Raw genomic sequence first — 24420 nt, 5'->3', positions numbered from 1 at the left:
TTCACTACTCGAATTAGCTTTATTTGAGACTGAAAGTTTTCTTCAACACACGCACCCCAAATGAATACACTCCAAATATATGTACATGAATTTAGTAGTTAACATAGTTTCATATGATCAAGGGATAGAAACCTGAAATGGTTTGAGGCACTTTTCGGTCATTCCACTCTGTAAATAACTTAAAATTCATATTCATGCAAATTCATAGATAAAAAATTAAATACATGTAATTTACAAGGGGAATCTTTTAGTGATCGTCGATAAATTACCGGTCTGATAACGAGAGACGACAAATGGAGAAACGCATTCACGGTACGATGCAAAAACGTCCATTATATGTGTTGTACCCCTTAATTATTGAAGCAATTTACTTTTTCGTTGTGTGGCGAATTACTCCCTGTTATTATCCCAGTAATTTGACCAAAACGAAAACAAGCCGTGCTTTTCCCATTATTTCATACTAATTTATTCAGATTCCAAATAGCATTAAAAGCTCTCTGGAGTAAACTGTTACGTTTGACTGTGCCCAAGTTATTGTTATTAAATAACATTTTATTCGAGAGAACAGTTTCATTAGCTCTGTATGTATCAATTTAAATTATTGTTTTTCTTTTTATCAAGAGCTTATAAAATATGTGGGTATTACCTCCAATATTTCTGTGACTGTCAGTCACTATCATCAGGGAGTAAATGACTGTGTTGTACAAAACAAGGCCAGTGATTAGGGGCAATTGAGCTGGATTTTCATTCCAGGTGAAATGACCCTAGTCATTTACTCCCTGATGATGGTGACTGAGTCACAGAAATATTGGAGGTAATACCCACATATTTTATAAGCTCTTGATAAAAGAAACACAATAATTGAAACATTTTATTCATTCTCCAAACTTGCTTTTTTCGCATATATATATTCTGTAACTCGGATTTAAATGTTCGAAACAAGTGAGCAAAGTCCTTTTACATAGCATACATCTGCATTACAAACACCACAATGCATGTTGGCATGTGTTTTTTACTTTACTGCCTCTTTTTGTTTCTTAAATCTATCGTAACATTTTACAATGAAAATTTAATTTTTATTCCAATCTTTAATATGGCACATGGTTACATAATGGTTAAACTTGCAGTACGTATTTCACTTTCTTGATAAATGCATATATACATATATAAAAGCGTACATTGCTCATATTTTACAACGGAGTACGTTTTAAACTCGTTGCGCCATGCTTTACATCAACTGCCATCACCGATGCAATTCTCGTAGTCCGATTAACATTATATGTATCAACTTCTGTACTAAAACATTCAATGCATTCTGGAAAATGGGAAATATTTCATCATAATTTACCAGCGTATCTGTATACATTACACTTAGACCCAAAAAACAAAACAAAAACAAAAACAAAAACGTGGATATATAAAACGAGAAGTGACCGTTCTGTACTGTAGTGACCTTTCTGTACTGTAGATCTAATAAGACTTCACGGGGTACAGTGGAAAATAACTATTACATATAGTAGATTCATATAAAAAAACACTGGATTGCTTTGTGCTTCGGTGCTACAACATTTGCTTGAATTTACTAGCAAAACAAGCAAATGCTTAGGTGCATCCTTCACATGAATATTATCTTTCACAAATCTCAGGAGTTACTAAAGTAAGCGGCATCCAAAAGTCGACATATTTCATTTTTCAACTGAATACCCTAATAAAAATAACTAACTATAGTGCATGTAAACGCGTCCTGTTTCGCCATTTTCATTAGTACATATTTGAAAGCTCAGCAACGAGTCTTTATATTTTACATATGAAAGGGTATTCCAGCGTGCACTGTCTATCATACCACAGGTAGAGGATATGGGGAGCTATGGTAGCACAGTCTTCGCCAATGTCCAGTTTGGTGGGCTGACCACTTCGGACATCCCAGTTGGTGTACTGGACAACGGAGCCATCTGTCCATCTCCAGTCTCTGTCCACAGCGATATCATCCAGGCCAATGTATATGAACGTTGGAGGACCCGTGTAGTTGCTGTAAGTTCCACGGAGTATACGTTAACAATGACATGAAATGACATTTTTCAAATGAGGTGTTAAATATAATTTGTACATTGGCAAACGGCCTGAAGCTGCCAATGTTTCATAAATAATTTGTTTGGAATATATCCGATATAAAAGGATGGGAGCATTTGGGCAAAAAGATCAGAGAATGTTATTTTAATAACTTAAATATTTAAAAATATTAAGTACACATATTACCCATTGTGGTCTTGTTGTCGTCTGCAGTAAAACAATAAAGGTGAATAAAAAAATCCACAGCCCGTAATAATTGCAATGCAGAACACTTTGTGCGGTTGTGATGAAAGTGATACATTTCGATTTGGCCAATTAATTTGAATAAGTGGATATACTACTGTCTTCATTATACCAATAATACTGGCTCGGCATAAAAAAAAATTCAGAAACTAACTGGCATGGTCCACGTATCCCATTCCTCCCATCGGACTGTATCGATCTGTATGTTTTTTATATGCCGGTGTAACAGAAATGGAAGTCCGCTAGGAACCGTAGTCCGCCACCCATTACTTTGTACAGGTGCTATTCGTCCCATATACTAACCCCAATACTCCAACAAACCCTAACCTGTACTAATCATATGGGAGCCCGGACCTCCATTCCTCGGACTTCCATTCCTGTTACACCGGCATAGAGCCAATAAAATGTTCATATCTTATTACATATCCATATTGTAGTCAAAAGCTTCGAATACCTGTACTGGAAAAAAGGTTACCACCTCTTACCTTAGCATAGATTCAAGGAAGCCCTGCTCATCTTGCGAAAGTATACTGACAAGGCTCCCATTGAACGTCGCACACGTATTCAAAGCACGATCATAATTGCTTACGGCATCAAAGTACTTATAGCAACGAGCCTGGAACTCAACCCATCCGTCAGGGCATTGGATTGGCACACCTGAAAATGATGAAACCAATAATAAAGCTGTACACAAAATTTCAATTTTCATATTTAGAAAACCCTAGGAATAATCGAGCAGGAAGTAGCGTAAAGCAAACCACCAGAATTGTATCGGTACATGTACGGTATAGTACTGAGGGCCAAGCAAATCGCAAAAAGTTGCGATGAGGTTTTTGTTTCATCAAAATTATCAATATGTTTTTACATTTGTACCTTTCTAGTAGAAGGATGACGTATATATTTCATTATAATAAGCATTGATTATTTTACTTTACACAACTTTTACCGGTTTTTCGTCTTCCATCCGAGTAACACCGTTGGGCCATGTGCTCCTCTCTGACACAGATGCCTCGTTCTGGATGAAACAAGTCCCCGGCTATGCAAGGTGTGACAACCACATTGCCAGACCGTGAGCAGAAAAGAAACTCACGGCAACTCGTAGGGTGGGGTTTGGCCCTTACAGTACCATTTGGAAGGCACCACGACGTGTTTACAGACAATGTGGTGGTCGCAGCTGTGGTTGTTGTTTCTGAAAGGCGACAAAACATTAAAGTCAATGAGAAACTTCTGGTTATGGTAGATGTATAGCGCATATGTAGTCTCTGTTGCTTAATACCTAGATTTTAAAATCAACTGCGGGACCGCAGTTGATTTTGGGACCTGATAAAAAGTTTAAATATAATGATAAAATGATAAAATGTCCCGATGTGATAGTTACGCATGCAATTTATTGGAGGCTACCCTGTATATATTGACAGTCGGTCGCTTCTAGTGATTCCTTCCTTTCTGAATCAACCGATATTCAGCACAAACTCTCATAGTTTACCTGCCAGAGAGCATCTGACTGAAGCATCTTCTGTGTGATCACAATTCTCGTGTCCCCAGCCAGCATGCTGACAATATAGCAAACTGCTTTCGTTCCCGTTACACTGTAAATCATCCAGCCATATTGCACCCAAACCAGCGCCGAAATGGGCGCCTTTGTAGACGGCTGCTGCATCGCTGAAATAACACGTGGGTACACTAGTGTCATTTGGTGTGAACGGAAAACAAACCACACCACAAAGTTTGTCTATGCCCAGACAAGTAGATCTGATACCGAATAATGAAGTGTACACCCCTAAAAGGATATGCTAATTAGTACATTACTCAACATGCGATTATAATTCAATTCAATTCAATTCAATTTATTTCTGTACTGGTACATCAGACTTTACGAAAGGCCAAAAAATCTGTCAGACATTCGGTCTGACAAGCTTGAAAATTCTGTCAGACTGAAACAAAATCTGTCAGACCGAAGTAAAATAATAGAAATATGAACCATTATTCATGTTTTCATGTGTATTTTTTAACGTTTTAAATCACTGACATTAAATCAAATATTAAATTTTTGATATATATATTTATTTTCAAAAAAGTAAAATAAGAAAGAAAAACAAACAAAAAAAAAAATAGACAAAAAATTACTTGTTTTTTATTTAATGAAAAAGACGCTGTGGAATGACACAAGGACTAAAAACAATAAAAGTATGAAGAATGTGTAGCTATTAATATCAAATGTATGTCCACAAAAACGTCTGTTAATCAGATAACCATTTTACGCGTTGTTTTTGGCAATAACATATGCATTTTGAAACAGCACAGTAAGGCAGTCTCTTTCATCCACTTGAAGCTTTGACAGGGACTGTCCAGCCCGAGTCTAAGTTCCTTCTTCATTTTATTTCCTTTTTTATAAAAAGAAACTCAAACTGTGAGTTTTCATCAAGTTCATGTGCTCTTTCTCCAACTCGTGGTGAACGGTACATGCAAATACGTACATATGTTCCATAATTTAAGAACCCATAATAAAGCTGTAACATTTATGTTGCTATTGATCAAAATGATAACTTTAGTACTCCTGACACTCGGCACACACTATTTTCCTCTCCTACAGGGCCTACCTTCTGTCCAATTTTAGTAAACTTCCGTTTCTCTTCCTCATTTCGTTTTCATTTTTGCCACGTTTTGCACCAACGAAGTGTTTAAAGTTCAAAAACGTCATTTTCTAAACAAAAGGCTTATCCATGATTACTGTTTACGACTGATAATGAAGAAACAGAGGATCAAGTCTGTAAAAAAACGCAAATAGAACGAGCACATGTGCTGCGGCCATTTTGTCGTGTAGGGGTATTACGAAACGAAAACGAGTCTGTACATTACATCATCCAGGAATCCCCCAACCTCAGCCACTCACAAAATAGTATTTGTGAGTGAAACTGAGGTTAATAAATTATGTATAATTAGCTGGGAATTCCACGAGATTTTCACCCCGTCTCTCTTTTCGAATGAAGTAAAATATATCGTTCGGAAAAGAAACAACAACATATTCCTTATATTTACACATTCCCAGTCAGTTTGAAAACTCGCCGGACATAAGGTCCGACGATACGTGATTTTTTATCGGACCGAGACGAAATTTGCCAGGCATGTCCGACGGTCCGACGCCTTTCGTAAAGTCTGGTACATAGATTGTCATGACCTTGTACAATATGATATATTAATGACAATACAATACAAATAGTGCGTTACCATTTCTCTAGTTGGTATTATGTTGCCTAGCCATTTGTGAATGAAAATAATAATAATAATAATAATAATCTTTATATAATGAACATACGTACTAGTAAAATTACTCATAAAATATTCTATCTAAGCAATGAGATAAACCTTGGTGTGATTAAAAATTTACCATAAACATACTATAAACATGTCACACAAAAGGATATGTTTAAACTTAAAACCACAGTTACATAGCTGTTTACATGGCTGTTTAAAGCCAGTTTGATGACACAGATAATTACGATTAATGACAATTACATAAGACAGATAAGTAAATAATTAAGTTACACAGATATAAATATTGTGACATGTTCAGTCCCACTGCCGAGTCACTTCTCACAACAGTGGGGCCATATACTGACATTTTAAGGGATATGCTAAGAGTTACCAAGCAGAGCAACCACTTCACTTCTTTTCCTGAACGATTTGATTATAAAGTTGGAGAGGGACACTAAAGTATCTTTGTTGGCACTGTTAAATACATGACATAATTGACTGTATGGTGACCTTGTATCAGCTTTTAGGATTGAGGTTTTACTAAAAAAAGGTGACTCGGTCTGCTTTGTACATAGGGCATTGGAATATAAAATGGTATTCATCTTCAATTACCCCTTGGGTGCACAGGTGACAGATTCTGTCGCACCTTTCAGTTTTTGGCCTGGTGTGCCGCCCAGTTTCGATGTGGATTTTATGGTCACTAAGACGTAGTTTAGCAAGGGTTGACAAGGTGTCGTAATTTGTTATTTTATCAACGTAAGTTGCCCTTTCACACTTTTGGTTAAGTATACGGAAGAAAGACAATTTACTGTTGGCTTGAAGTTTGCTATTGCATATTTGGGTAAAGTGGTCAGTTTGTCTTTGTTTGAAAATTGTGGTAAAGTTTTTTGGTGGTGACTGGCTAAGCCACACTTCTCCAAGGCCAAATGTGAAAAGGATTTTTCGTAATGTTCGTATTTCTTTCTTCACCGGATATGTGAAAGCAACAAAACCGATACTAACATAAATAAATAAATAACCAAACTCCAGGCTTGTGAATGCAAGAACACGTGAAAAAACATCGTGTACTCAATTAGTACTCAATTCACATAACTGATCTACTGATTGCTGAGAATGCAATGTATAGGCAAGAGAAAATAAATCTGTTACAAAATCCTGTTACATTTACTACGTGCGCAGCAATCAAAAAGTGGGTCTAACCATTAAAAAACTAGCGAAATGGGGGTGGGGATGTGGTGTGGGAGGTGTCTGGCTCGTACGCCATATCTATTGTCTAATAACTGATAACCAACATTCTATACGCACCTATAACCAAGCATTTTGCACACCACTTTGCCGTCCTTAACGTCCCAGCTATCGTCACAGATGGTGCCCCAGACGTCTCTGTAGTTCACCTCCACCCGTCCCTCATGCTCATAAAGACCACCGGCCAGGCGGACCTGCACGTTTAAAGGAGCCGGGGTTGTGAAAGGAGGGAGCGAACCTATAGATTAATGAAAATGGCACAAAGCCACTATTAATTAATATATTAATCTATATATTAACAAATTAATCTATTAATATAAAGCGCTTGGTTCAACTGAGGATTCCATGGGAAATTATCCCGGGTAGCCCAGCCTGGCGACTGTGCGCGCTGAGACCAAGCGATATTTTGCAGGGTTTAGAGAAAAGTGATTTGTAACAAACTTTTATTTTTGAAAATTGAAAAGTCCATTATGGTTGAGGGAAAACAACCATGTAGAATGTTCAGAGTTATACACATTCACTCAATCGAATACAGAAAGATGATGCTGTTCAAGTACCCTTGATTGATAATCATTCTAACAGTAGATAAACTCACCACTGAACGGCTGAATTGTGATGTCATCTAGTGCAATGTCTGACTTGTAAGATTCGCCTCGGCTGGCTTTAAAGACAAGCTGGAGTAAACCATCAAACAAATATCAATTCTTTTTTAGGCTAAACAGGTACGCCTCATTTTCCTGTGATTTCTTTAATAATGTTAAGGACGTAATTTCATTCTTTTTAGACGGACTTACATGTTGTACTAGTGCATAGTGCAGTTATTCTCCACAGGCTCAATTCATCAAAGCAAAAGTACAGAACTGTTCTGATGGCGGAGCTATTGTGGGAAGAGACAAACCACGGACTCAAGACAACATACCGACGTGTTTCAGGTACATGTGACATCTTTGCCAAAGCTTCAAAGATATGCCAATGGTTATGGAAATGTTACCTGAAAATCGTTTGAGGCATTCACTACCATCCTTCCGTGTTGCCATATGTCACCGTGATTTCCAGACGCATTCCAGTCGACAACTTGGTCCAGTCCCTCGGTGTAAACCGCCAAGCTCCCTATGTCTTGTCCAAACATATGATACCAGAAACTCACAGCGTAGGACTGGCCGCCTCGAAGTCGTGCTGTTTTCAATATTGCCGAATGCCCCTGTTTGGCTCCAGTTTGACTACTCTCAATGTATATATAATGTCCTGGAAAGATACTGGCAACGTAATTCCGTGTTCCTTAGTTTGAAAGTGTGACACACCATTAAAGTTTATTGACATTTACATTTGTTCCAACAACACACGTTGGTAGTTTGATGTTATTTTTCGTTCACTTGCCCCTCACTTTTCATATTCTATATATAATTGATGTTGGAAGAAAAACATATCACTGCTTCATCACCGGTAAAAATAATAACAAACAGACCGTTTGAAAATGCTTTTCATTTCTCCTTAACCATCTGCTAAAAATGAAAATCTGAATGGTTAATATTAATGTCTATGGGATTGAAATAATGTAACTTTTACAACACAGTGGCTACTAGTGGTAGTCCCTCGAATCGAGGAAGACTTTCTGATATCTATGGATGTTTTCGAGTCCTAATATTCCTACACAGTCCCATTCTGACGGCAACTGAACGAAGAAATGCTGTCAAACTCGCTAAAAATCACTACCAAGTACTGCAAGAAATATACACATATACCTTACCCAGTGAGTTGAAGAGGGTGTGATCTGTACTGGGACCTGTAGCTACACTAGGGGTGCGCCCTTGACGTAATGTCCACATCATGTGTTCATCTATGTCGTATATCAACCCGCAGAAACCGTCTTCAAAAGTACAAGTCAGGTTCGTGATGACGGGAACTGCTCGCGCATGTAACGTAAGATTATGAATTGTATTGTCAATAACAACACGCATATAAACACAAAAATGAATGAATAACATTAAGTGACGCAAAATGCGTTTACATGTATGTTTAGCAGAGTTCAGAAACAGCAAATAGCCTACAGTGAAGATTTAAAACGGCAACCCAAATTAATTTTTAAGCACGTTGTATGATCAGCATAATGTAAGTGTGAAAATGGTAGAAATCGTTGTGTGTCTTACCCGTTGACGGCCCTATGTATATGTCGTCTAATGCAATATCACATTTGTAGCCGTCTCCGCGGATTGCTTCGAACACCACCTACAGTGAAATCAATACGGACCATATAAAATCAAACCACTTCAGACAGCATGCACCAGTGATAGAAGAAAATTATTCGTAAAATCATATATATATATAAACAAAAATAAAGTCACACAAAAGAAAAGTTTCAAGCAAACAAAAAACTGAGAACATAACCTAGGCTTACTTGATAACAGTTTCAATTAATGACCATTCACCACACAGAATGGACATTGATGCAGAGAAAGTGTAATTATTTCTTTATTTATTGCCAGTTCGCGCGCGTTGTTTAAGTGGGAGTTACTTCAAAAATTCATCTTTAAGTTTAACTATATGTACAGAAGCTATCATGAGATATGCACCGGCTATACCTTAAAACTGCCATTTGTCCACAGTGTGGCTTTCCCATAATGCCATTCCATTCCCTGGTCGCCTTGTTTTTCCCATAATATAACCTTGGTATTGGCCTTCGTATTAACATAAACATTCATTTTGTCAATATTAGAACCGTGCATATGATACCAGAATGCTATGTCATAAACGTCAGAGGTATTTTGGATAGTGGGCGCCACCAGTTTAGCACTGTCTCCTGAGGACCCCTTGGTGCCATCAGTGTACATATAGTATCCTGGAGTATAGAAAGAACTACATGATGCATAATTGCAGTAGTGTATATGTATATAAAATCTTCTAAGACATTAGCTGTAGATATGCTTAAATTATGTTGCATATTAAAGCCACTGCAAAATAATAAAATTGACATATACCCGCACCTTTGATAGTGGGCACAAATAAAACTACGAAAAAATAGTTAAGAATAAGAGTCAAGCAGCAAATGAAATGAAGTATGGATTATCTCCAAAGGCAATTTAATTAAACTATATCTAAACCATGAAGGACTGATAAGACAACCTTGGTTCGAGATTGACCCCTTTGTATGATCAGAAGGCGGTCCTGTGCCTATGGAAGGCGTAGACCCACTGCCTTGAAGCCAGCTGAATTCCGTATTGGACTTGTCTGCCAAGCCACACAAGTTAGTAAAGTTACCATCAAAGTCGCAGCTGACGTTAGGCTTGGCTGATATCGTAATATCTGGAATAGTGAAGCAAGTGTGGACATTCAAGTAAGATTCAGGAGAGTCGACTTCCGTTAAAAATACCTTAATTTATTACTTCTAGCTTTTGTCTATGACTCAAACGCGTTTTGGGTTAAGACCCAAACATATATGAGGATTAAATGGAATGAAAACGGGAACACGAACATTGTCCACAATGTTACTTCGACCTGCGGGCGAATAATTTTATATTCAAGTGAAAAACAGGAAGTGCACAGGTTGAAATCACATACAAAAAAACAAACATTTAGTTTGCTGCCTGCCTAGCAAACACAGAACATTTTTGTAACGTTATCATAACGTTATCAAAAGGCTTTTTGGTTATATAAACGTTATGGTAACGTTAAAATAACGCTCCGTGTTGGCTGGGTGCCTGCCTGGCTACTCCATGTCATTAATGACGCACCTGGAACTGTGCAACTGACACCGGCATCTTCACTGTGTCCACAGTTCTCAACTCCCCAGCCGTTATGTCCACAGTATTCTAGGGACGGCTCGAACCCGAGGCACATCACGTTATCCAGCCAGATACGACCAGTTCCTCCGCCAAAGGCTGCTGCTTTGTAAGCGGCCTCCGCTCCACTGTGTAAGGAACGAGGATGTCATTTATTACACTATGACGGTTAACTATTAGCGCAGCTCAAAAAGGCAAGTGCAAGCCAATACGAACGAACAACAAATTCAGTTCTATGGTAGGCCTATATATATTATGGGTTGAGCATGCGCATGATATGATGGAATGATTCACTAGTTTAATAATTGAATTTTAATGATCAATAGTTACAAGATTACAAGAGAATTTTCGTTTTTAGGGGAATTAATGAATTAAAATAAACCGCAACCCATATATCCCTGTGTGACATCATAAACTAGAATACATTAAATCACAACTGCAGCTAAAGGTGGTTCACTGAATATTTTCTGTTTGAAAACAGTAAACTCCTTATTGTATATCTGTTTACCTGTAACCCAAAGCTCGGCACACGACGTTTGCGTCATCAATGTCCCATTCATCGTCGCACACGGTTCCCCAGACGCCCTTATAGTAGATCTCAACTCTTCCTTCCCAGTCTTCAAACCCCTCCGACAGACGCAAAGAGACGTCCGATTGTAAACCGCTGAAATTACCTGTGAGTTAAAAGTAGTTCGTTAAAATGTATTTTGTTTTACTATACGGTGTACAGCATGGAAACGCACAATTTCAATAAAACGATATATCTGGGATGTTAACATTTAGTCTTTGAAAAAGAAAAAAAAACATATTGTTCATCTAATGTTGTGACTATAATGATTCATATAAACTGGTTAAATTAATGTAAGGGTATTCAAATGGTCAACGAACCTAATTTAAGATATAAAAACGGTTAAACACAGTACACTACTTGTCATACCCGATATGTATTTTTACTTAATAATATACACCATTCCTGACATTCAGACTTTTCTTGTTCGGCAAATATTTTATGAACTTACTAGGTGAGATTGCTATGTCGTCAAGTGCTATGTCCGACCTGACACCACTACCGCGGATTCCCTCAAAGATAACCTGATTTGAAAGTAATAAGAAACTCAGTTTTACATCACTCGACTTTAAAATAAATAAATTAAAAATGAAAAAAAAAAAATTGACCAAATTTTTTGTAATGCATCACTGCCCGCAATGTTAGCGTAAAAAGCGTGCCGTATGTCATGTTCATTTGTAGAACAAAAGTGTGCCCTACCTCATATCGAATATAAAGAACCTAACACCGCATACCTTTAAAGTAACACATAAATTTGTCTAAACAACGGTGTTCTTGAAATATTTTCAAGTAAATGGTCACAAACCTGAAAAGGTGAATAAACGGTGACATTGAAAGAGTAGAAGAGCCACCGTGAGGCCCCTTCTTTTGGTAAGTCAAAATGAGTTTTGTTTGTGTTGTTCTGTGAAACTATGACTCTAAGCCTCCCCATATCCGATCCCTGCATATGGAACCAGAAGGAGATGTTATAGTCCCTCGTGGCGTTGACATCGATCAGCGGCGACACGAGCCGAGCCGAAGAGTTCACCGAGATAGTCGTGGATTCAAGGTAGACATAGTAACCTGGATAGGGCAGAAAGAAGGCATGATTCGTACGCAAGCATTTCTAGAGCGACAATTTTGATCCTGAGTGTATTTCATTGGTACATTCATCTATCGTAGATGTTTTCAGGTATATTTAATATGTCGGTGGTAATATGGTCGCCTTATCTAAATAATTTTGATTCTAACACAGCTTCATTGAGCAACACGAGTTACCCAATTCATTCAGGCAATATATTGAGAGTTGAAAAACCCTGGGTGTTTACTTTTTTGTTGGGTTCACGACATTACCTTGTGAATTTTGTAGAGTGTGATCTGAGCTCGGACCCGTGCCGGAAGTAGGCGTGGCCCCAGTGTGAAGCACCCAGTCCGCGTCGTCTGTAGCGTCCTGCGTAAAGTTACACAGGCCTCCCTCGAACGAACACTCAATTATTTCATTTCCTGTCAAAGGAAAAAAACTAATGCTTAGCCCTAATCTACATGAAAAAGAAAGGACTTTTTAGTTATCCCAAATTTTTACAAAGGGATGGCGAGTTGCAGGAAAGGAGGATGAAATGTTGGTCAGTCAGAGAAAAATACCGTTTACTTCAGGAAATGTATGTTTTTTTTTTTTTGCATACTTATTGTCGGTCCTACCTGGATCTCTGCACAGTACTCCCACGTCCTCTCTGTGTGAACAGCTGTGTGTACCCCACCCACCGTGAAGACATTCGTCTATTGAAATCTCCGAGCCATTGCAGTTCAGATTACTGAGCCATATTTGGTCTGTGCCTCGACCATAGTGACTTCTCCCCTTGAAATGCACTGCATCGCTGCAAGAGGGACAGGCGGAAGGAAAGAAAAATGAAGAATTCTTCTGTTATGTTACTGAACTATTTTAAAGAAACTGAATGATTTCTTATGTTTGTTTTAGTGGTCAATGTCAAATTGTTTTAGTTACTTTTATCATTCGTTTGTAGTGCATGTGCTATTAAACTTACAGTATCGATAATAATAATAATAAAAAAATAATAATAATAATATCAAGGGTGTAGTGAAGCAGGTCACAATAAATATGCTTAAAAGTAAAAGTCACATTATTGGTAAAGTTCACTTATTGTCGTTCAGAAAATAAAATATTGCGCTATGGTGAAGTAAGATAATTGCCCATGCAAAAAAAAAAAAAAAAAAAAAAAAAAAAAAAAAAAAAAAAAAAAAAAAAAATTAAGCCCACAACAAGAATATGTCTTTAAGGCACCCTTGACGTTATCAGTACGGAAACATGCAGGGAGACGCATTGAACTAAAGAATCATCTACATGTGGGACACCTACACCTTTTCAATTGTATGAATGTAATGGTATTAAACGATTTTTTATATATGATATAAAATACCCAACCGCGCCCTACACTTACCTAAAACCAACCAGTCTACAAACCAGCCGCGCGGCAGACATAGTGAACCCGTCGTCACAGATAGTTCCCCAGTGCCCCATGTAGAATACCTCTACTCTTCCCTCACGTCTGGTGCTGCCACCTACCAGTCTCACTGAAAAAACATACAGTATACACTTATACATTTAAATTATTTCTCGAAAAATGTCGTCTGCGTGGCTCGCTGATATGTATACTGCAACGTAAACATTTGGAATTGCATGTATATCTTGATGCAGTGTATATTACATGTTAGAGCAGAAAGGTTGAAGTTAGGTGCAGAACATTGTCAATAAATTCTTGCTATACATTCTTAGAGATACACAGGTCAAGGCCACCTACCTTCAGCCCTGTCAGGAACGGTGACATTAACAGCATCTGAAACAAAGGGAATAATGTGCAACAGTGACACAATTTGTAGGATTTAATTTGAAGAAACCATGTTAACTTTTGTTATGGTCACCTACGTTTTATTAAAGGGTAGTTACATGCCTCCAAAAGATCAAAATAGGTTAATAGCCTACATTAATTTGGCCTGAAATGAAACTTACTGAAAATCTGGTTGATGTATATATCATCTACGGCAACATCTGCTAAGAAGCTTGACCCTCTAACATATTCAAAAACGATCTGAAAATAAACTTGGAGTGGTTAAACGACAACTTCTTTTGTAAATGTTCCCACTCCACCTAAAAATAATAATAAAAAAAAACAATCCCATGCGTCTTTTCAGTACAACCGCGCCTTTATCAACATCTGCATTGTATGACAATACAATGCCATATTATTATTGTGCAAGAGATGACCACCTACGCTGAAGTTTTCTTCCGCCATAATGTGCAGCTCTTCATGAAGCCAAGCGTCCCCTTGCGGCCCGCTCCGTAGCCAAATGACGCTCTCATAGTTATCTTTCTGCTTGACTCTTAGTGTTCCCATTCCCTTGCCGTGCATATGGTACCAGAAGGAGACATTGTAGACGGGGGTGGAGTTAGAACTGTTCACCAGGATAGTGGGCGTGGTCATCTTTGCACTGATTCCACTGTAGCCGACACTTGACTCATAAAAGGCATAGTAGCCTAGAAAGATACCAACGGGTACACTGAAGCAATATTTTTTGCACTTATCTAACCCCACCTTCATTAAATGCCCTGTTGCACAAAAGAAATGTTTCTGTCATGTTCATACTAATCAAATGCTTTCTCGCAGCATTCTGCTTTTCTAATAACCTCACTTTCATTTCGGGTTACTCCTCGCCCCGTCATTAGTCTAGTGGGATTTTTGAAAAAGGCCCTGCATTAGAAGCAAGGGCATTTGGGGGTAAAAGTTGGGAACCAATTCTCATGAGAACCTAAGAACATGGGTGGGGGCACTTCATGTGTCATGTTTGCATCCTAGTTACAGTGAAACGCTTTTTCTGTAATGGCGTATTTCTAATTTGCATATTAAGAAAAATTGTGTAAATCTAATTATATCAGAAATATCTTAATAATATTCCTCGACCCTGAAAATATAGTTAAAGACACTTCATTTGTCATATTCGCCTGTCTAGTTACAGAGATATTCCGGTAAATTGGAAATCTGGCGGCCATTTTGTTTTTGCAAATTAGACAGTTAAAAACGCAACATTTTGCTTGGAAACCGAGTTAATCGGATTCAGCGTGCCAAAATTATGCTAATAAGCCTGGTTCCCAACTTTTTCCCCAAAATACCCCTACCACTCACATTTTGTGGAAATCTCACTATACTACATTGCAATTATTGAACGAAGCAAAAGAGTATCTTTTTAGTTTCTCCTTGTATCACAAATTACTAATATATTCGTGATATGACTATTAAACAGGTTTTCTCTAAGGGACATAGGAACGATACATAATCATAAAAATGTAAGTTCTGAAGTGATAACATTACCCAAAACCTACCGGTCCCAGTCGTATGGTCAGCAGAAGGTCCGGTCTTTGCTGTTGGCGTCCCTCCGCTTCCCCTACCCCACTTGTATGACGATGTTAGATCCAATTTAATCCCACACATGCCTCTATCAAATGTGCAGTTAAAGCCATCGGACAGAACCTCCTCTGTGAAAATCATAGTTGGAAATAAATCGGTACTATAAATGTTGTTTGCATTCAATAATAATGTACGTTAGGAATCTTAGAAATGGTAACCTTGGCAAAATTAACACACGCGCGCGCAACTTACTGAATGTCACATATACATATAAGATGAGATCATTTTTATGTAAGCATGCAAATTAGAATATCTTTTGGACAAATCAAGCTGAAGGTCCTCGCAAGTCAAACAAACTGCCTCGATTCGCAAAATGTATGAAGAATTAAGAAGGGCATCCAACCTATACACCTGTGTGGTTAAAAAAGCTGGAATATACGTGGTACCTACCCACGTGGCAAGATAACCCAGCCACATCAGTGTTAGAGCAGAAGGAACGCTCAAACATGGTTGAATAGCGGCACTCTCCAACACTTTTCTCTGTGCCCGAGCAGCTGAGACTGATATCTGCCGTAGAATCGTCAGGCGGACTTCCAAAGTATGAATTAAAGTTGACTTGGCTTGCCGGTCTAAACAAGAGAAGATCGACATAGATACGACTGAAATATCTGGTATTATATTGTGTAACATGCATTCCTAAATAGGTAGGTTGCCGACGCCATATTTTGTAAGTCATAGCGAAAACCATGCAGGTCACGTGTATTGCACCACCATTTTAGCCTTAAATGTTGACCCTTAAATTCCACGGTCCAAGAATACATCTCTGTTGACTTACTGGGACAGCTATATTTCTCAATTTCATTATTTCGTTCAAAGTGCAGCAGTAAGGGACGGTATGTGACAAAGAACGTACTAGTTCCTTTTTATATTTTCAAATCTCTATTTTCAGCGAATTGGACAATTTCTTAGACTTACCCAAACCCTAGCTGTTGGCAGACGACATTCCCATCCTCGACTCCCCAAGAATAGTCACAGACGTAGCGCCAATGTGACCCATACCTCACCTGAACGTTGCCCTCGTACCTTGTGCTGCCATTTACCAGGCGCACGTCTGAGATTTGTGATAGACTTGGAATGGTCGGCTGAACAGTCGTGGTGGCTTCAGTGGTTGAGAATAGTGTAAAAAAATCGACCAATTTAAAGAGATAATATAAACAGGTTTTCATATGCCTGAAAGGTAGAACGTTTCGATCATTCGTTAACTCTTCATCTTATTTTTACAAGCAACACACAGGTGAAAGATATAATTTCTTTTTTTTACCGTATTTAAGAATAGTTTTAAGTAACAAGAGATGGTTATATTAGATTACATTATAATGCAATTTGACAATTTGAACTTTCGTCATTGTAATTGTACTTGGAGATCTTGAGATCTACGCTGCATCGTAATTATGAGCACGAGATGAAAATAATTGAAAATGTGGTTTGCCTTAATAAAACAACGAATTCTGATTGTTATTTTTAATAAAAAAAACAAGTCAAACGTTAAATACTACTCAATATGCCCAGTTCTGTTGTTACTGTGGCATGCTGTTATGTAAGATTGGCTTTCTTACAAGATAATAGTCGGAGTTGATATCAGAGGTAATAATCATCGGATTTTTTCCTGTTTTAAATTCTTTTTTTTTTTCATTTTGTATTTGATTGGATAACACAATAAACACACTACATCATGTATGAAGTAAATCTACATATCAATAGCTACATATCAAGCTAATCTTTGTATTGGCGTCATGCACTGTATTACTATACCGGTATGTAGGCCTACCTTGCACACACTCCATGAAAACAATATTTTTCTTGTCACACGACTGTCGGAAAGGGCTCCAAGTTTGGTATGGGCAGTTCCGTACATCCGACTCTGTTCCTTCGCAGTGTAACTCCACACTCATGGGGACAGAGTCTACAGCACTGTACTGTATCACACGCCGTATACGCGCCTGGTTTCTGCAAGAAGTTTATATATAAAACTCATTATATATAAGTAAATTTGAAAGCGAATATGATAATATGTTACGGTTTAGAAGTGCATGTATTTGTTCACCGGTTATATAGTTTTTCCCGTCTGTAATGTCCTTGTATATGGAAGAAACATTATTTCAACATCTGTAATGTGCATTTTCAAATAAATGTCCAGTGATGCTGAGACCCTATGTGAAAAAAAAACATAAGTACTAAGTTGTGGATATAGCAAGGTGTAATACCGGTAAATCAAGTGAAAAAGTGAAGATATTATTTACCCCATTCCCAGGGTTCTACAGATAACTTTGGCATCAGCCACCTCAAAGCGGTCATTGCATAGGTAATACCAGTTATCACCGATAAGAAGCTGGACATGTCCGATATTCTTGACCGTTCCATCAGCCAGACGAACGCCAGATACATTCCGGATATTACTCTTACTTGGTTCAGTAGTGGTCGTTAATTCTGTGAAAGGAATTCAGATTTATATAGTGCAATAACTGTGTTGAAATTTATGTCTTTCAGCAAATTTTCTAGCAAATTGAAAATGGAGAGAAAATGGTGCAACTTCAGCAATTAAGTGAGGCGTACGTACGAACAACGTTTCTTTGATGTGCACCCCGCTCCTCCCTTTTTACAAATAAACATTTATACATTCTAAGTTATGCTTTTACCCGGTGTGCATGTAAGCGAAGTCAATTCGTTAACAGAGCAGGGAGAGGATAAGTTCTCCTTATAGAGACACTGGTAGACGGACGATTCATTTCCCGTGCAGTGTAGACCGAGGTTTAAGGGCGGGACAACTGGGGTGCTGAAATATGATCCCACATGCACGCTGGCACGATCTCTGTAAATAATAAAAAAACACGTAAAATATACATTTTCAGTTTTAATTTGCTGTTTCTCTTTTTCCCAATACATGCATGTCAGAATGATTTCACCTACACAATATTTTATTTGCTTCAGAATGTAATCACGATGTTGTCTCGAAAGATGATTTTCATCGACAATCTTTTATTATGATTGCATTCAGCGACAGTCACCGCGGAGTTAGATCGAACTACCTAGTTCGACAGATTCTTTGTGAACGCACCTTTTAAGTGTAAAGAATGCACCACCTGCAGCAAACTCACTTACCCAAATCCCAATGTTTTGCAAATGACAGTGCCATCATTGGGAGAAAATAATCTGTTGCATAAATAGTACCACTTCTGTTGTATATAAACTTGGACATGGCCAGATGACGTATCCCAACTGTCGGCTAACCGCACGTTAGAAATGTTGGCATTTTCGAGTACACCTAATGCTTGGGTGGTCATTTCTTTTTCGGGTTTCTCGGTGGTAGCTGGTGGTAAAAAGAAACCATTCCTGGTTATAGCTTGAAATCTTCAGTGACTTATTTGAAAGTGAAATATTAAGCGATTAAATACCTGTAATATAAAATGTTTTTTGAACCAGTGTAATTTTGTAAAGAGGTAACTATATATAAACAGCGCGATTATTTACATTTTTTATCATAAATGCGCAAGGATGCACGTAATTTTATCGAAAGTTTGTTTTATATACCTAATATGTTTATTTTTCTCAAAATAATATTTACCTTGTTGAGCTTCCCCAAAATATAGCACCCACTTTTCACACTGTTGAGTGTAGGTATACGACGTGATCTCGCCATAACGAGAATTTATGTTACTGATGATATTAGAAACCACGTCTACGGCAAAGTCGCCATCTTTGGAACAAAAGTAAGGGACCCGCTGAACTAATTTCTGTTTTGTGATAACACTATCACGCCTGCACTAAAGAAATAAACACAACATAGATGAATGTTCAGCTTAATTCTGTTTAACTTCGTTAATCTATCGGTAAACGTGCTACTAGTATTTCTATTTTGCTTTATCTCTATTCCATGTGTAAATGAATACATATCGCTTTATGTATGATTTCAACATGATATTCTTATTTTGTAACCGATGTTGACGTCCACTTACATATACAAGGGTAATTTCCTGAGATAATGCATCTGTTTTCTGTAATGTCCAATTTGTATTAGTGTTGGACAGCAACACAACCATCAAATCACCGGTGAGTGGACCCCGTTTGTTCAGTATGACATCGATGCTGACGTCAGATGAGACGCTTGACGTCACCCCCAGCACGTGAATCTCGTAATGAAGGTTTTGATTCCGACGAGAGCAGCCATAGATGTTATTGAAAGACACAACGGAGCCCCTTCTGTAAGGCACTGCGGACGCATCTGCTATTCCAATGTTTTCGACGTGACAGCTTCCGACCCTTGACTCGTCAAGGTCGCTTTTAAGAGCCTACGAATAGAGGACATACATTTAAAGAATGGTCTGTGGTCCCTCTCTGTTTAACTGTCGTTATGCAAGTTAAGCGATCTGTCATACTTAAAATATGAATTTGCACCTTGCCCTGAGCTGGCATTATTGCTGATGTTAAACATTACTTTAGAGCAAACCCTGGTTTCATAGGCCAAAAGCAAACCAACGAGGGTACATGTAAATCATAGGGTTATAATAACTAGGTCTAATAATTTTCTTCATCTACAAAACATTATTGAAACATCTTACAGTTATAGTTGACTTTGGTTGATTAATCTCTGGTAATGATACTGTGATGAATAACGTTAACGTTCCCAGTAGGCCTAGTTGGAAAAAGTGAATTTTACCGATTGACACCAGCAATTTCTTTCTAATGATATTTGCCTTCGATACTTTGGACAGCTGGCTTTTCGCACGCCCATGCCTTATACTCTAGACCCACTAGACCATACACACCCCACACAAAATGTCTCCCTTGCATCCACCCACCAAAACGTGCGTGAAGCACCTCGAATAAGGCCTACCTGTGGCGCTGTAGCCTTTTCTCGTTGGATCGGCCCGGTAGTGAAGAGCACAATCACAACGATTGCCGCGACAGATAGGATCACCGCTATCGCAACGGTCGTTATTAGGCACACCTGTTTGAAACGCCTTCGAGTTTTATGGTAATGGGTGCGCGTAACTCTCTCATTGAAGGAGTGTGTGTCAACAGAATCATCTGATAAAGTCGAGTATCGTCCAACTTTGGGACAGGCATCATTGGAAGGATCTATATTTGCGTTTGGATATATTCCATTGATATCCTTTCCGGGTTCATCAACATTGGATTCGAGTTCTCTCATCGAATGCAACTGATTCAATTCCATGATATCCTGAAAATGTAAAGTATAGCTGTTATATTTCTTAAACGATATGAGCATGGGTCAACTCACAGAAGATGAGAGATGGGTCAAATGGGAGGCGGGGTGGAGGCGGTGTGGTGGGGGGTAAGGGACATTCTCTTAGATTCAAAACACTCATTGGCATGGGCCTAATTAAAATGGTCACATAAGTTGAATTATATACCACATAGAATTCAATCTGTGTTCAATGTAATATTTCATCATGTAGAATACATTTGAAAGTGCACAGGATCATCAGAGGATCATCAGATGGCATATTTTGAGTTGGGAATGCCGTTTATTGCTAATCGTTATTCTGTGGTTGTCGCGGTACACCCATACAAACATGAGCTATGACTTTCGGACGCAAAAAAAAAAAAAAAAAAAAAAAAAAAAAAAAAAAAAAATCAGAGGGCAAACACAAAATAAACACTTTCACCAAATACATAAAGAGGGTCACATAACTATGACATATTTTGCAATACAACTGAAAATTGCAAATATTTTTTGTCCTTTGAATATTGAATTGCGCTTTTGACCCAGAGATCTACAGACTGCACGTTACTACTTGCGTGAATCATGCCGTACATGTATTATCCTGAAGGTAAATAAAAACGATTATTGTATTCCTTTACTTTAATGATTTGTTAATTGAAACAAACAGTGGCTCTCCAAGAAAAATGTATTTTACGTGTTTACACCATCATTCTGAAAAGAACCCACGTAGGTGCTCTGAATATCTTTTTTCAAATAAATGAAAATTAGTCAAACTGGATGGACAGCATCCTGACGTATTTTCGTAGAATAAGCCTCGTAAATAATAAAAGGACACGAAAGCGTGCACGTGGCTATAGGAAGCTGCTATCTAGTAACTGCATGTCTGAGCGTGTTAAAGGTCTGTATACTATAGATTGCAAAAAGACGTGATGATAATGCAAAAAAGGTGTAAAACAACCAAAACATCATATTAAGATAGAAATGATAGTACGTAATATACTGTTTGCTCGCACTTTCGATAAACCAGTAAACACTCCTTGGTGGAATTAAACGCACATTGTCCATGATTTATTTGAAACTTTTGTAAGACTTGATAAATACATGTAATGGACATGGTGCTGAACGCATCAGCGCGTGCAGTAAAGCATCCAGTTTATGGTAATGTGCCTCGTCGCAGCATGACAAGTAGGCTTGTGTGTATACACTGTATAAGGCTAAGAACTTAGTTGTTTGGGAAAGATGTGCATTTATTTTTTTGAATTTCCAACTGTTAGACATGCAATCGCCAAATTAATAACAGGTTAATAGAAAATGAATTAGTTTCCACATCAATTTCCATTACTTCCCTAGTTAGTGTGGACAGACACATCTACAGATGAAGAAAGGGGAAACTAGGAATAGGCTGTACATTTATTATGTAAAGCTTAATGATATGTTTTATATGAACATGCCTGCATTCACACAAATAATTAAATAGAAAAAGTGAAATTTAGACAAATGACAAATGAATGAGTTAAAGTATAACACAAATTGAAGTTATGAAAAATGAGTGAGCCTTAAACATGCGTGTATACCAGTGGCGGATTTTTTTTTTTTTTTTTTGGGGGGGGGGGATTGGTGTGATTTCTTTGGGGGGTAACATTGGTGTGATTTTTTCCAGAAACCGAAGGGGGGGGGGTCAGACCCCCCTTCGGTTTCTGGAAAAAAATCACCCCAATATTCCCCTCTTGATATTAGCATTTTGAAGAGTTGAATCATAGCTTTAAAGCGCACAAAATGGCTCCGCTTGTTCTCCAAAACACCGAACCCCACACCAAGGAGGCAAGGGTCGGCTTTGCATCCGAGGCCTGTCATCATTTTTTTAAGTAGTTAACCAGGTGAGAAACGTTACAAAAATGAGAAAGGAAGGGCGAGTTTCTTTCAAACTGACCGTTTACAATGGTTTTCAGGCTGATGAATGGAGTTTACCAGGGTAACATGAAGCTTGCGAGGGTAAATTGAGGGTAAAGTTGACCACTAATAAATAATCTTCATGTCTGTAGACGTTTTATTTTGGTCCACCGCAGCATGCATGCACTATAGGTCAGTATGAGAATACCCAGCCTAAGTATCCACAACCTCTATACAATTATTCTAACACTGTCTCTGTTTTTATTAGCAATTTGTACACAATCACAAGTATACGTATATGACGATATATTTATACTTTACATCGATTAAATCAAGCACTTATGCAGTTCATTTATGTTTACTTATGATTAGAATTTATAGTCAACCAGAGTAAGGTTTGTGTCCTCATTTAAATGTCTTAATATCATCATTATTCTGACGAGGGATTTCTTGGCAATTTTATAATCCTCATCCGAGCATTTATTCAGTCTAAAGCTTGGTCGGTCCAACTCTGCCGGGGATTCTCGCTATAGTGTAATCAGTGTAATCAGCTTAATTGCCTGACACGCCTACTCGAGAAGGTAGGAGGTAATAAACTATCGTGTGCTGATTAAGCTGATTCCACTGATTGCACTTTAGCTAAAATCCCCTGCGGAGTTATACCGACCCAGCTATAACGCCTTAATTCCTCAGGTGAAGTAGACAGTAAGGTGTATACGGCTTTTGATTTTGCTACAAGTACAAAAAAAACTAAAGGATAAAAACAAATGAATAAATTATGAATACTTGACATATAAGTAAGAGGCGGCCTTTTTGTTTCCTCGATGTATAACACTCGGTTCATCTAATGAATCCCAAATTTCCCTCTTACCTTGGACTTGGCTTGCTATCTTCGACACCTCATGCCTTCACTGCCCGTCCTAGAATGTGTATTACCTTTTGGCTAAATGGGACATTGAGAAGAAATAAATGTGTTTAAAATGACGTTACGCTGTGAAGCGGAGCTGAAAAAAGGTACTGCGGTCTTTTTGCGTCGTTGGCAGATTTTGTAATATCATTCTGCATTCATTATGATTGTCGTTCTTTGCCTCTGTTCGGTGATTCGTAAGACTTGATGCAACATTACTGAACACACGTAGGGCTGGGTGCAACTTTTTTTATTCGTCATTCTGAATTTCATACGATTTGAAGTTGATAAAAGAGTGCATTGCATTCCCATGTCCATATTTATCGGGTCATCCACACACAGAGTTTAAATTAAAATGATTGCACCACTGTGACTTTGTTTTACATAGAATGATACTAATTTTCTTCAACAAAAAATTCACAATCATTCTCATAGTAATTTTGTATTCTTTTCAAGCCTGATCTTGAGCTATAAATATGCTCATTTGCATAATTTGATATTGTGCATTCGGGTCTTGATCTTTAGGCAGTTACTTAATACTGCCTGCTATATGTTAGAGTTATTTAATAAATGCTATTAAAAGTTCGTAATCATGTGGCAATTTGGATGGTCTCATTCTTCGAAAATGGTTTTTGTTGCAAGGCACGAGCATCATCTTTTCCTTCTATTGCGGTTTTTATGCTATTTGTGGTTAAGACCTGGATTAGTGTACGAGGTAAAAGGATGACTGTTTGTCACCTTTACTGATGTATTTTCTCTTTTTTAAACTAGTGAGCCGTGTCCGTTTATTTGTCAAACACAGATAAAGTGATTCAATTATTTCA

General features: G+C 38.0%; 1 protein-coding gene across 1 annotated transcript; it reads right to left on the bottom strand.

Moving 5' to 3' along the window:
* Positions 1 to 442: 442 nt before the first annotated feature.
* On the bottom strand, positions 443 to 23710 carry LOC106181287 (scavenger receptor cysteine-rich type 1 protein M130). Its single transcript, XM_013565613.2, has 32 exons — positions 23561 to 23710; positions 20446 to 20793; positions 19568 to 19900; positions 19177 to 19375; positions 18714 to 18921; positions 18251 to 18423; positions 17855 to 18041; positions 17383 to 17561; positions 16530 to 16713; positions 16005 to 16183; positions 15530 to 15682; positions 14424 to 14686; positions 14162 to 14240; positions 13953 to 13988; positions 13593 to 13725; positions 12835 to 13010; positions 12490 to 12639; positions 11963 to 12219; positions 11609 to 11681; positions 11098 to 11263; positions 10542 to 10717; positions 9934 to 10113; positions 9393 to 9649; positions 8961 to 9039; positions 8561 to 8716; positions 7805 to 8058; positions 7409 to 7487; positions 6874 to 7051; positions 3800 to 3975; positions 3260 to 3502; positions 2799 to 2970; positions 443 to 2029 (listed from the first exon to the last, which is right to left on the bottom strand). The coding sequence occupies exons 2-32, from the start codon at positions 20785 to 20787 to the stop codon at positions 1795 to 1797; spliced, it is 5655 nt and encodes a 1884-aa protein (XP_013421067.2). The 5' UTR covers positions 20788 to 20793; positions 23561 to 23710; the 3' UTR covers positions 443 to 1794.
* Between the last annotated feature and the right edge of the window lie 710 nt (positions 23711 to 24420).

The sequence above is a fragment of the Lingula anatina genome, chromosome 3, assembly GCF_051362555.1.
Source record: "Lingula anatina isolate TDL-2025a chromosome 3, LinAna3.0, whole genome shotgun sequence".
Classification (NCBI taxonomy): Eukaryota; Metazoa; Brachiopoda; class Lingulata; order Lingulida; family Lingulidae; genus Lingula; species Lingula anatina.
This window is presented reverse-complemented; position numbering and strand designations above follow the sequence as displayed.

What these genes read in the sequence shown, in the direction of transcription:
- LOC106181287 (XM_013565613.2), bottom strand. Translation starts at nt 20,787, where the DNA reads ATGGAATTGAATCAGTTGCATTCGATGAGAGAACTCGAATCCAATGTT. An exon ending in TTTTGGGGAAGCTCAACAAG is followed by an intron (nt 18,922 to 19,176) that starts GTAAATATTATT and finishes TTTTACCACCAG; the next exon opens with CTACCACCGAGAAACCCGAA. An exon ending in GGACAAATGGCAGTTTTAAG is followed by an intron (nt 9,040 to 9,392) that starts GTATAGCCGGTG and finishes ATTTCACTGTAG; the next exon opens with GTGGTGTTCGAAGCAATCCG.